General features: G+C 40.1%; 1 protein-coding gene across 1 annotated transcript in view; it reads right to left on the reverse strand.

The window, feature by feature from the left end:
• The window catches only part of MYO1H (myosin IH), a 749175-nt gene that overhangs the window by 438047 nt on the left and 297701 nt on the right, over positions 1 to 13427 (reverse strand). The window contains exon 18 of the mRNA XM_078666099.1: positions 2639 to 2756. Within this exon, the coding sequence (XP_078522225.1) occupies positions 2639 to 2756 (118 nt within the window). The remainder of the gene's footprint in view (positions 1 to 2638; positions 2757 to 13427) is intronic.

The raw sequence follows: 13427 nt of genomic DNA on the forward strand, positions 1-13427 counted from the left end.
ATTCTTTATACTCCCCAAAGCTCATTCGCTTAAAAGTCATACTTGTCTGATTAGAAGTTAGCTTATCAGATTGAATGACTATTTCTCAGGAGGTATTGCATCAGATTTAAACTGCTGCCACTGGCTACAACAACAATGACTTCTTCATACAACTGAAACATAAAATACGTTTGAGAAATTACCTTTGTGGTGATTCTGGTAATCATGGTCCTGATCCAGACCTTGGAAAAGGAATGCGTTCCCAAATGAACCATTTCATTCTTCACTCAAGAACCTTTTGCCCAATAACAGAAGCTTTCCACATCCACAGACCCTAATCTATTATTAGCTCTCCTCTGCCTTATGATACAATTCCGTTCTTACCATCAAAATATTTCATCTCGACAACAGAATCTTTCCCCTATAGACAGATCTTTGTCCTTTATTTGCCGTCCTCACTTTCTTGGACTATGAAATAATTAGTGGTCTTTACCAGGCTCAAGGCACAAATAATTCACCAGGTATGTATGTAATGTGTCCTATTTCCTCTCACAAGCTACCAAAAAGCACAGTATCATACACCTTCTTTGTACACAACACCAAATAATTGTAGGATCCTAACATACAACATTAAACATTTCCCATTTAAATTAGCTTTCAGCCACACTCTCTACCTCCAATTTAAATGAACTCTAGCCTGTTACCAATTGGGCAAAGTCTAAAGAGTAGCAATAGCTTGAGTCATATAGTATAACATAGCATAACATCACATACGTTATTACAGGCCTTCAGGACTCATGTAGATTACTTTTTGATGTGGATAGAAGATGCAGCACATACAAGAACCCAATTGTCTTGAAGAAAACAAAAAAAAACCCTCATTATAATTGGACACTCCATTAGAAATCAAAGGATGATGCTTCCCTTGGTTAAAGTCCTGCCTGCAAAGAGCACCGCACTATGGGTATGGCAACATTAGCTCGGGGGAGTGACTAATGGTAATGCATTCTGAGCTTTATGTATGTCCATTCAACTTACAAAACTGGTGGACATACATCTTAACATAGCAGTGGAACAGCTGGTTTTGTTTTCAGCAGTGAGCATGGGGTAACTGCCCTGATAGATCTCTCATAGAGCCCACAATTGCATGTAAAGGTACTGGTGAGCCACATTTACATCTGGCAAGCGGGCCAAAAGGGATCCTTCCCACTAGAAGCAACCTTCACATGACAATACAACACATTTACCCTGGACACAAATATTTTCATCTGATGCTCCTGTGGCAAGTCGGGTGGAAATAACTAGGCAGGGAAACTGTTTACTCAATGCATTCCCCACCTGCCTGACTCGAAAGGGATTACTTTCCATAATTCCTTAACAACTGGGCATTGCCATCTGGTGACACTTCTACAGTTAAATGGCTGGGTTCACAACTTTATCATCTAATGTGTGAAGTCAATTCCAATAAAGCAGGTTGCAGATCAGCTCCCCAATCTAGAGTGCTAATTGGTTATCATTTTAGATGGCTTTGGCTCAGTGATTGACATTCCAAACTTTGAGGTAAGTACAGTGCCCTCAACATGCATGGTACTCACACTTTGTGGATGGAAATGCCACCTTTACCAATAACCATACTCTACACATGCTTGCCCTGGACCTAAACCTACGTCTACGCATGACAAATTTGGTCTCACATAATTATTTTCAGAGACTCAAATGTACAGAATCTGTCTTCATTGGGATGGAATATTTGTAAACAGTTTGAAGTTAACTGCAACTTAAGAAAACACAATTGAGTTATCTTCCAATGTTCATAGCTGGGTAAACATACATGAGTGGAAAGTTATGAAAGCTAAATACACAATGTCATATATACGTAAGAACTGTCATTGAAAATAATGTTCTTCTAATTTGGACCATTTTACTTTGCATAAAAATGTATTCAAAATGTGTCGAAGTGAACATCTTAGAATTCATTTTTAATCTGGATGGATTTGTCTTAATCTCAATGTGGTTGATTTGCCAATTAGCAGGTATACTGAAAGTATTCTTTGCCAAGGAGTCCTAGTGTTTAAGGCGTGTTAGGTTGCAGTACAAACCAACAGTGTCAGAAATTGAAATAGAAAGAAAAAATAAATTATTTATGTATTCAATTTGTTTTTAAATGACACAACACAGTCTATTCTAAGACCATATTCAACCTAGTGTAAGTGAACTGCACTAGCTGAATGTTTTGTCTGATTATGAGTCAAAGTTGTATCAGTACATAAGTGCTTCCAAATACGTATGCACATTCTATGTACATACATCGTGGAGGCATAGTATCAAAGAGCTAATGTTGCCTTCCACCAGGAAACAGGTCTGCTTGAGCATGATTAGGTTGCAAATCTCCGAATGGACATCAGAAATACTCTTGTTCATTTAAGAGCTGTTGAAGCTGAACATCATATGTATTTCATGACAATAAGCAGCAATAGACATGCAAATTGGTTCCATGTGCTAATTATTGATTGGGCTACTAAACCATTCTTTTAGGACAATCACACTAAACATTCCCTTCGGCTGACATACATTCCTATACTCACTGTGAAACAGTATGCACATCTATAAGACCAGCACAAATTCCCCCATCATAAAAGTTTGTAACTCAAGAGCTTACCTTTGTAGAAACAGTTCATACTTTCGACGATAGGCAAATCCAGCTCGCCTCACACGCAAATGCTCCATGAGTCCTAGATACTTCACCTGGTGTCGAACCAGAATATCATCAAATTTACCTACAGTCAGTAGTCAAGCAAACAAAGCGATTGACAACAAGTCTTCGGTTGGAGTGAAGCATCTAGTCACAGTTCTTGACTTCACCATTCCACAGACAGGAAAGTCAACTAGAAACTTTAGACTGCCTAAATTCCACCTGACATCTGCAACCACTCATTTTACAAACAGGCACAACAATATATAGTGTTTGAGTATAGAAAGAGGGAAATAACTTTTGACACAGTATAACAATATATTCTAATGCATAGAAACAACAACAAAAACAAACTAAAATATGAAGGGGCACGTACACCACTTTTACTAAATTATAGCATAACAGAGCACAGCAACCAAGGTAAAGATGAAGAATGTGGTTATTTTATGTATGTGATAGCAGGTCACTTCCACCTGTCATTTTCACCTAAAGACTTTATTTACAGTTTTGCAGGTGGTATATCCATCACAAACGAAGCAGATGACCCGTATGACTGTATTACAAGTACTCAATAGCCTATGTCACTTGTAATATAGTGTACAGGATATCTGTCACATTTTGATGGAGGATCAACTCGACACACTCTTAATAAGCTCCCAAAATTTCACCAGCTGGGCTGAGTCACAAAATGACTGCTGCTTTCCATCACAAAATGGAGGGTATTACAAATGGATTAAGGTGAGTACTGTCAAAAGCAACTTACTTCATTGATACAGCAACATAAATAACCTTACTGCTACAGTAACATTTCTCACTGTTCAAATCAAACCACTTTGACATTATAAAGCATCAAACAAACTGACTGTGTTGTATTCCATGTACCTTATATAGGTGCAGGTAACATCGCAACCGTTCACTTATATTCTTCCCTACATTACATACATAAAGTTTCTTAGGGACTGACCTTTTACGTAGATACAACACTGTATTCAGAACGCAGGTTTTTCCCTAGTTCAAATCTCATACATTATGCATGAGGTTTCTTGGAAGCACAGCAGGACTACCATCTCCTGTGTAACATCTCTGTATAAAGTTCAGGCCCGATTTCATCCTTTAGGCCAACACAGTAACACAGCAAGGTATGACCCCTGGGGAGACCTATGGGTATATATACATTATGTCTCGCTTAGAAGGACAGAGGAGATTGTGACTTCTCGGCTGAGACACTGACTAGGGATGCTAAGGTTCCTGCATGCAGACACTCCAGCTCGCAGTGTTCTAACATCCCTCACAGGGTGTCCAACTAGAGACTAGGATGGGGTCCCATATTCTCTCATTCTTGGGTAATGGGGTAGACTAGATCCTAGAGGGATTCTTGGCATAACACCTACACAGATGCTAGGTACATTTAGGTACATCTAGTTAGGGAGACATAGTTAGAGTAGGGACTTTTATCATGTGTTTTATATACTTGTATGTATTCATGATTATTGCAAAATGGTAGAACTGTACCATCCCTTTACTTTCGTAGTACTGCTAATCATATATCTCTACTACTATCTAATGGTTGCTGCAGCTCATCTATTCTACACTAGAATAACAACTGTTCAATAAATCCTTATTGAAATGCCCAGACTGTTTATTCTGTGTATCTCTGAGAAAAACTAAGTGAGCACAAGTGACTGAGCAAAAGGTAGTATATTGTTTCCATTATCCTGGGGATCAGGGTTGTCATGTTCTGAGGTTGCCAGAAACTATTCTCTCCCCGCTAAGAGGAGATTCTAGTGGCATTGTGAGCTAGCTGATACAGACAGGCTAACATATCCGGTGGGGGTGCTCAGAATCAGTCCGCCACCAATCCCACAGTTTATGTTATCCAAACGAGCAGATCCTGTGTAGGTAATATAGGAACTACACAACAACTGTTCATTCCCTTCCCCTTGCAGAAGCAAATGTGTTACATGTGCCTACATTATGATATCATGTCATGTCTACATTGTGATTGCCATCACCAATTCACAGTATACCTGGGATTTCCACTACACAATCATTCATGATAACAATAGACTCATTTGTTTTCTAGTCAACAATGGTCAAGAGTGCAACAGTTAGGGGTAGCAACTGCAATTAGACCTAAAGAACTACTCATTACTACTAGGGACTGCTATTTAACTTCTCTTTAACAGTCTCCTAATGATTTTAAAACATGTCATTATTTTTACTATTTTCTCCTGCTGTTTGTTTGCTATCCAAAGAGTGATTTAAAATGCATACCTGTTGCATGCTATTACTTACTGAAATATCACTGGGGTCAGAGAACATGGGTTTTCACCTATGCATCCTCTGTGGTGTGGTCGAATTATGGCACAGAGTAAATTGAACAGCTATCAGAATGGCCATACAGTAGTGTATGTGAGACTGAGTATATCTGATTGTCACAAGAATGGACATTAATCTTGTGACATGTAAATGAGGTGCCTTTATTCACCCACAGAGGACTATCTACTCAAAATATACCTGATTCCCTACCACACACCTGGGTGAAGGAATTCAGCCTAGCTGGGAACTTCAAAGGCAAGCTCACACTATGGGGCATATTCACAAAATATTGTGTTGAGTAGGGAAATAGTACTTCAAAACTACTACTTTACATAATCACAAATGCTATCCACAAGTTTGCGGCTAGAGATCTCTGCCTGTACCTTTCTTATGTGCAGAGATCTCCACCATGAGTGTGGGGATCTCTTCACATGGTGTTGTGAATGTATCTAGGACCCTATTTAAATATTCCCGATTTATGCCCTTATGTGGTTATAACAAATCATATCCTTATAAAGGCATAAGAATCATATCCATATTTAGTCATAGCCAATGTAGTCCAAATAAGGCAAGGCTACTCCCATAAACTCCTAGAAAGCACAACGCGTTCTTTAAACAAACCAAGCTTCCAGCAGCCCGGGAATTCCCCCTGCTTTTGTTTTGATTTGTCCAAGAACTCCTGGAGTCCTGAAAGAACTGCGAGTTCTTAGTGACGTCTTATGTCCAACCTTACGTCAAACCCGGCACCTTCCAGGTATAAATATACCAACAGCTGCCCTAGCAAAACACACGGTGGTTTGGAGCAGATCAGCTATCTACTTGCCCGACGCCCTGCTGTGGCAAGTGCCGAAGGAAGCCGAACCTCCCATTGACGCACTGAGAGAGACGCTGTCTTTTCTCCTGCCGAGAAATCCAGCTCCAGTTTTTCCAGTCACCTTTGCGGGTTACTGGGAGATCGAGTCCTGAGAACGAGATACAAGACCTCCTTCATTCTATAAACAAGGTATGGAGCTGATTAGATCCTTAGAGAATTCTTGATTCAGATTCTTGGCAAAAACTATCTTAACTTAAACTGCAGCTCACTTACTCCTTCCCACGTACTAGGCTTAGGTTAGGTACACCGGGGTAGGCGTATCTTAGAAGCACCATTTGAGTACGTTTAGTCAGTGATTTTATATATGTATATATTTTATCTATTTTAAACACGGTATGGCTTAGAAACTGTACCATGCTTTTACAGTATTATTTCATAATACTCCTTTTACTGTACGCACTTTACTTTACGACAAGTATTGCAATTGTGGCAACTCGCTTCTCTTGCATGAGAAAGAAGACTGTTCAATAAATAACCACTTTTATTGAAAACGCACGTCTCTCTATTTCTCTGCGCTTCTGATGAAACTAAGCATGCACGATTGACTGAGTAAAATAGTTGTCTATTGTTTCCGCGACTCTGGAGATATACTCCTTATTCTGGAGGGAGCAAAGTTGTCATGTTTATGCGGTTGTCAGAAACTAATCCCTTCATGTCTATTCAGGGAAGTTAACACCTCCTTGTTTATTCGAGAAAGTTTCTAGCAACCTCTGAGCTAGCTGGCATTCATAATTAAGTCTAACATATTCAATAGAGACCTAGTCGACCCCCAGTCCTACGTATAAACTATCGTTTATGTTATTCCAATGCGAGGAGCCTATTGGGAATATAGGAACTATACTAAATGGCGCCCAACGTTTGGTAAGGCGATAATTTAACGCTAGATACTAGAGTAACTCATAGTCATAGTCAAATATATGTTTATTATGACCTTAGTCTTTAAACAATGCAATGAACATAATTCTGGAAGGAGTATACACAATATATTTCTAAAACTTTTTTTAAAGTTAATCTGTTAAAAAGGGTCTCCACCCATTATCAAAAATGCAAAATTCCACTAAAGACTACATTTCTTAAAACCTGTATTTACAAGTTAAAAACCTTTTCGTTTTCTTACCCCTACAGGCCCTTTGAGTCAGCCAAACTGTACTACAGTATTACATATTATTCTTGACTTCTCAGTGCTCTCTGGGCCCCCTTTATAAATTTCCCCAGGGCAATTACAATATCAATAGAGGGAATTTCTGCTAAGAGGCTGGCTGCCTGCGTCCTTGTTTTTATATCATGGTTTAGAAATACAGGCCGCAGCCACAGTTTTCTCTGCTCTAAAAGTGTCCAGCAATCTAGCAAGATGTGTAACAGGTCTCCTTTGGTTCCCAGCTCACACCTACAGAGACCTTGCTGGTCTAACATTTTTGTTTTGAGGTCTCTGTTTACTAACCATGGGTTAGTCCCGATCCGTAACCTAAGGATCTCTTGCCTGTACCCACGGTTTGGTAGAATGTCTAGATAGGGGAACCAATTTTCGTTAGACCAAGCATTTAACATATGTGCTACTGATTTTTTCTTTGATAAATATTCTATATCTCTCAATTTGGAAACTTCTTTCCCCCTTTGCTTCAGCTCTCCTTTGGTACTAAGGACTTGGTACGTTACCTGGTCTACCTCGATCTTCAATACTTTGCAAATTCCCATCAATTTTTCCCTACTGGCCTTAGCCCATTTTAGCTCACTTTTCTGGATTTCTTTACGACACCAGTGTGCTACTTATTGCCTTTCAGGGTCTTCCAGTCTCTTCCAAAATCTGATTACAGCCATCTGGGTTTGTATCACCAAGGACTTTGTGCCTATTTCTGTTCTTATGGCATGTATCATAGAAGATTGAGGAAGTGATAGGAGCCTTTTTAAACATTTCCCCTCTATCACGTCCCAGGATCCCGTACCGCTCAAATAAAGGATCTCGGCTCCATGCAGGACTTTTGGAGGGAATCATTGCCTCAAAGGCTCTAAGCATTGGTCGATGTGACATCTCTCCATAATCCCCATTAGAGTAACTCAGTCGTGCTTTTCACACAGACCCCCTTTTCCCGTAAATACTCCAATAGACGTCTGGAGTGGGTGAAAGGTTAATATCCGCCAAAACTTAGTAGGATGAGAATCCTATGTATTAGTTCTTGGTTTAGTCAACGTTGAAGGATACAGGGTTCCAAAATATTGTGCACCTAATCTTTGTTTCCTTGATGCTTGCTCTGCAAAAACTTTCTGTCAGAAAACATGTCAGAAAGTGACGACGAAAGGGAGAGAGCTAAAATAGCAGCTCAACTTTTAGCGGAAGACACAAGTCTCTGGCAAGATGACCCGGAGGCTATACTAATACCAGTCAATGTAAGGAAGAGTGTAACTTACAAAGTTATAGAATATGGAGTATCATCAAGAGGTGGTACAGTCATATTTGTGGTAGAGGCCCATGAATATCGTCAGACAGAGGTATTCTATTCCTGGATACATTTTCCAGCAGCACATGCTGTGACATGCGATTTTCACTACTACAAAGTAGGGGAACTTCCAACGGAATACGTTCCTTTTGAGGACATTGAAATTCCACTAACATACCAAGAGCGCCAGCTCTGGTTTAATGGCGCCCTAAAACATCAAAATCACTTCACCAGGCTCGGTCCACTAGGTAGACCAGAATCCACATGGCCGGTTCTAGCCAGCTACACACCGCATCCTGACATTGAAAAAATGTCCAGCGAATAACTTTTTGTTCAGCTACAGGAATTAACAAAAGCATATAGAGAATTAGTTCAATTAACACTTGACGGTACTACCTGCCGCCAAAAATTGAAAGAAACAGATATAGCAGAACAACCTTTTGAACTTGCCAGAATAATTGAAAAATCCTATGAAGAATTAGGTAGAGATAGTTTGGGTGGGAAACCACTAAAACCCCAACTAACTGAAAATCCTGAAAAAACCTTTATTAAAAATAATCTCATTACTCCAAAAAAGAAGTGGGTGGGTAATAAACAAACCACTCCCAGAGAAAAACAGTTCCAGTCCAGAGGAAGGTCTCCCCAACGGAGAAACAGATCTCCAGAACGGGGAGGCAGGTCTCCACAACGGGAGCCCTCTGAGAAAAGATACAACCTTAGAGATAGGGATAAATTAAGAAAACCTGACAGATATCAAGATATTGATACACGTCCCTCTCGATCTTTTCAGACTTCCTCACAGAAATCGGAAAGAAGAGGACGGTCAGAACACAAAGAAGAGCACGTCAAGTCGAAAGACAAGGAACCTGCTCATCAAAGTAAAAAATTACAATTTCTAAAGAAGAAAGTAGCCAGTATTAAAATAAAACATGCCGAGGATTCTGAGGACACAAATCAAGAACGGAGAATGGGCCCAGACAATGCTAGACAGCACAGCAGAAGTAACCATTGCTCGCAAGATCCTGATGAATCTTCTGGAGACACTGGACACGAATGAATATATTCAGGTGGAAACTGCAGACACCAGGGTTAGTGTACCCCATAAATGATATGAAATAACATTACGTATAGAGGGGGACAAAACTAGGAAAATAAGAGGTCTCTTTTGGGAGAACCTATATAAAGGCTATGATATCCTGCTAGCAGAGAAAGACTGGCCACCAGAGTTTGTCAGGGAGTGCCCACATGGCAAAGAAATGATTATGCCTGCCTTCTCAAATCACATTCCAATTCATAAAAAATACACATTTGCTAGAAAATGGGCAGTGGCCCAAGCTCCTGCATTATATAAAAATCATGTAGGATGGGATGAGGATTCTCCTCACCATAAAATTCAGTTAAAAAATCAACCAACTGCACAGAGGCAGTATCCTGTTAAGCAATAAGCTAAAAAACAAGTCAGAGAGATCTTAGATCAACTTGAATATCAGGGGGTGATTGAAACATCACAAATGAACAATCCTTTGTTTCCTGTCTCCAAGCCAGACGGTTCTTATCGTCTAGTTTTGGACTACAGACACCTAAACTCTTGTTGCAAAACATTTGCAGTACAAAACTCACACAGCGCAGCACTAATGAATAACATTGTGCGCAAAAAATATAAAACGACATTAGATATTTCAAATGGTTTCTTCTGCCAAAACATAGCACCAGAAAGCAGGTATTTGACCGCTTTCTCCTGTATGGGGGCCCAATAGCAATTTTGTCATCTCCCACAGGGATCCAAGAACAGCCCAGGATTATTTTCAGCCAGGGTAACAGAATTACTACAAATGTATGCTGATGAGGCATTATCCTATGTCGATGACATCTATCTTACAGACGATGACCTGGAGACACACTTCAAAAGAGTGAACACCATTATACTTGGGTTCGCAGCTGAAGGGTACAAATTCAACTTTAAAAAGTCACGAATTGCCCACCTCACTGTCCTATTTTTAGGATATGAGTTATCAAGTGAAGGCAAAAGCCTATCAGACAACTTCTTAGAGAAGTGTGCAGTACTCCAAGCTCCAAAAACGCTGAAAAACTTACAATCAATTCTAGGTTTCCTGAATTTTGGAAGAACATACATTCTAAACTACGCAGAGAGGGTTAAACCACTCTACGAATTAATAAAACCTGATTTCAAACCAATTAATTGGACACAAAATCACACAAACATTTTAAGATCAATACAAACAGACATGTTAACTAAAACAAAACTGCAAACACGAGCAAACGAACGCAACCTTGTAATCCGAGTCATCCCAGGAAGATGCGGATTCACATACCTGACCTCTAATGAGGGAGAAACGGTACCAATAGCTTATAAATCACACTTGTACACACAAGCTGAAATGAAATTCAGTTCTACTGAGAAAATTCTGACTGCGGTTCAAACTGCTGTAGCAAAAGAAAGAGCCCTCGCTCAAGGTAAACGTATAATAATCGTAACACCTGTACCTGCCCTAGAGGCAGTAACAAGAGCCAGCATTCCGAATGCTAAAGCTCTACATCCGAGATGGATACAATGGGTTAATTCTCTTGCTGCATCAGACGTAGTATACGAATTTGATCCTAACTTAAAAACGCAAGGCGTTCTCCAATTCGAATATGAATGTCCTCTGCCGACTGAAATTCTGCCTCTCGAACACTACGGCTGTATAATATATACAGACGGTTCAGCACAGCCCGCAGTTGGCGGTAAACAAGCATATAGTGCTGCGTGCGCGATCGTTAAAGGTCGGTGGCACGAAGGAAAATTTAGACCGATGGTCACCAAAACTCAATCACTCGGAGATTGTACAGCTCAGCGAGCTGAACTACAGGCTTTCAAGATGGCGCTTGAAAATACCAATCGCGAATTCCCCACACTGATAGTGTGCGATTCATATTATTGCATCCAGTCTTACAATGAATACTTGCAGAACTGGGTTCAAAACGGTTTCAAAGATGCAAAAGGTGGCACAATCAAGCATAAAATGCTTTGGGAACAAGTAGTTCTTTTACAGAAAGAACTACAAAAGACTCACGTGATATATACACTGAGTCATCAACGTAATGGCGTTCACGTTGCAGGGAATTCATTGGCTAATGAGACCGCAAAGACAGCTGTGCAAACGGCTTCCCTAGCTGCCATTACCCGGTCAAAAACAAAAATAGACAGCGAGATAATGCAAGCTGTCAGTCCTTCAGTAAAAGACAGTGGTAAGACACTCCCGAAAGGCTTTCCAGTAAAGTACTAATACAAAACTGATGCAAATAATGTTCCTTTTGCTCGAATCCCTGGAGTGGGGGATAGAGCAATTCCAAACATGGAACACAGGTTAGGACTAATTTTAGCGGCACATGAAGGGCTCGCTTCTGCACATGCTGGTGTTTCCGCCATAGTATTGTTATTAAAGCAGAGATACTGGTGGCCACGCATGAGAAAACAAACTAGAAACTATGTTTTAGAATGTGAAATATGCCAAAAAATTAAGGTATCAACAGTAAAACGACCAGCACGGACGCCCCTTCTGATCTCAGATAAACCATTAGCATGTGTTTACCTGGACCACTGTGGTCCCTTACAAAGGGATGGCAACTATAAATATATCATGGTCGCAGTGGATTCCTGCACAAGATTCATTTGGATGTGGCCCCAGCGCTCGGCTGACGCTAAAACTGTTATAAAAGATTTGTGAGTCTTTATCGGCACATACGCAATTGGCATGCTACATTCTGACCAGGGTCCTGCATTTAGCTCTCGAGCTTACAAGGAGGCCATGGCCAGCTTGGGCATTGCATTGCGGTACTCTAGTCCATTCCATCCCGAGGGAAATGCGGTAGTGGAGAGAAAAACCGTGACATAAAGCAATCTATAACAGCAAGGGTATTAGGTTCGGGTGACGGGTGGGTCAAACATCTAACAAGTGTCCAACGTAGTCTTAATAATCTGCCAAGAAATTCTCTGGGGGGGAATCATTCCGTATGAAGTTTTGTTTGGTTCTAGAATGATCATCAGTGACCTCGATTGTCAGACTTCAGTGGTGGAACAAAAAACCTTTGATATCAAAGATCGTTTGGCTGTTTTACAGGACTTAAATGAAACAAGAAGAAGTCTAAGTAACATAAAGCTAAAGCCAACGGCCACTGAAGAAAAACCACCTGTCCCAGCAAGACCTGTCTGGATTCCAAAGATTGGGTATCTGGTCAGAGAAAAGATCGCGGTGAAGAAGGAATTTGGGCCTTCTTGCAGAAAAACAGTACCTGTCTTAGCTATCAGCGGAACAAGATCAGTAGTACTACCGCCCCTTGCTGGTAAAAAGGAGAACAGAGTTGTATCAATCGACCTGGTAAAACCACAATCATGTGGCCAATAATAAGTAGTAGGTACAAAAGGGGGTGGTGATGGACGGAGCATCTGAACCAATCAAACACTCACACCCAGTCAAAAGATCTGGGTTTGATACATCACCGTTCTTTAGCCCACTCTGCCATCCCAGTTCAGACATGGCTATATGCAAATCAGTCTGACCCTGTGCCTCATGGGAACAGTCCTAGGAAAAAGAAGGGGTTGTGCCCAAATTACCCTCATGGACATGAGCACATGACATCAAAAAGATGTATACAAATACAAAGGAGCACAGAGGGATCGATTCAGTATTTATTTGTAATCAAGGTTAAATTAAAAGCCTTGATATATCCAAAAAATGAATTTTATAAAGTAATGAATACACAAATTATAGTCACATATATAGCCATATCAAACAACTAGGTGGAGCACATAAAACAAGCAACAAGTAATTATATACAGCAAGAGTACCTTCACTTGAACTCAATCTTTCCATATAATACAATATACAACATATACATCACATATATATATATATTTACACACGAATTTCAAAACAACACAGCCCTACAAAAAACAAACAAAAAACCAAAAATGACACAAAAAACATTTATATATCTATGTGCGCATTGAATTGCAATGCTACACTACCAGGTAGTCCTATGTAACAGCGCCTGGGGAAATTAATTACCCCAAAATGATTATTTAGACCGGCGCTTATGATACAGTCTAGCACAAATTAACAGTAGA

Source organism: Lissotriton helveticus, chromosome 11, assembly GCF_964261635.1.
Source record: "Lissotriton helveticus chromosome 11, aLisHel1.1, whole genome shotgun sequence".
Taxonomy (NCBI): Eukaryota; Metazoa; Chordata; class Amphibia; order Caudata; family Salamandridae; genus Lissotriton; species Lissotriton helveticus.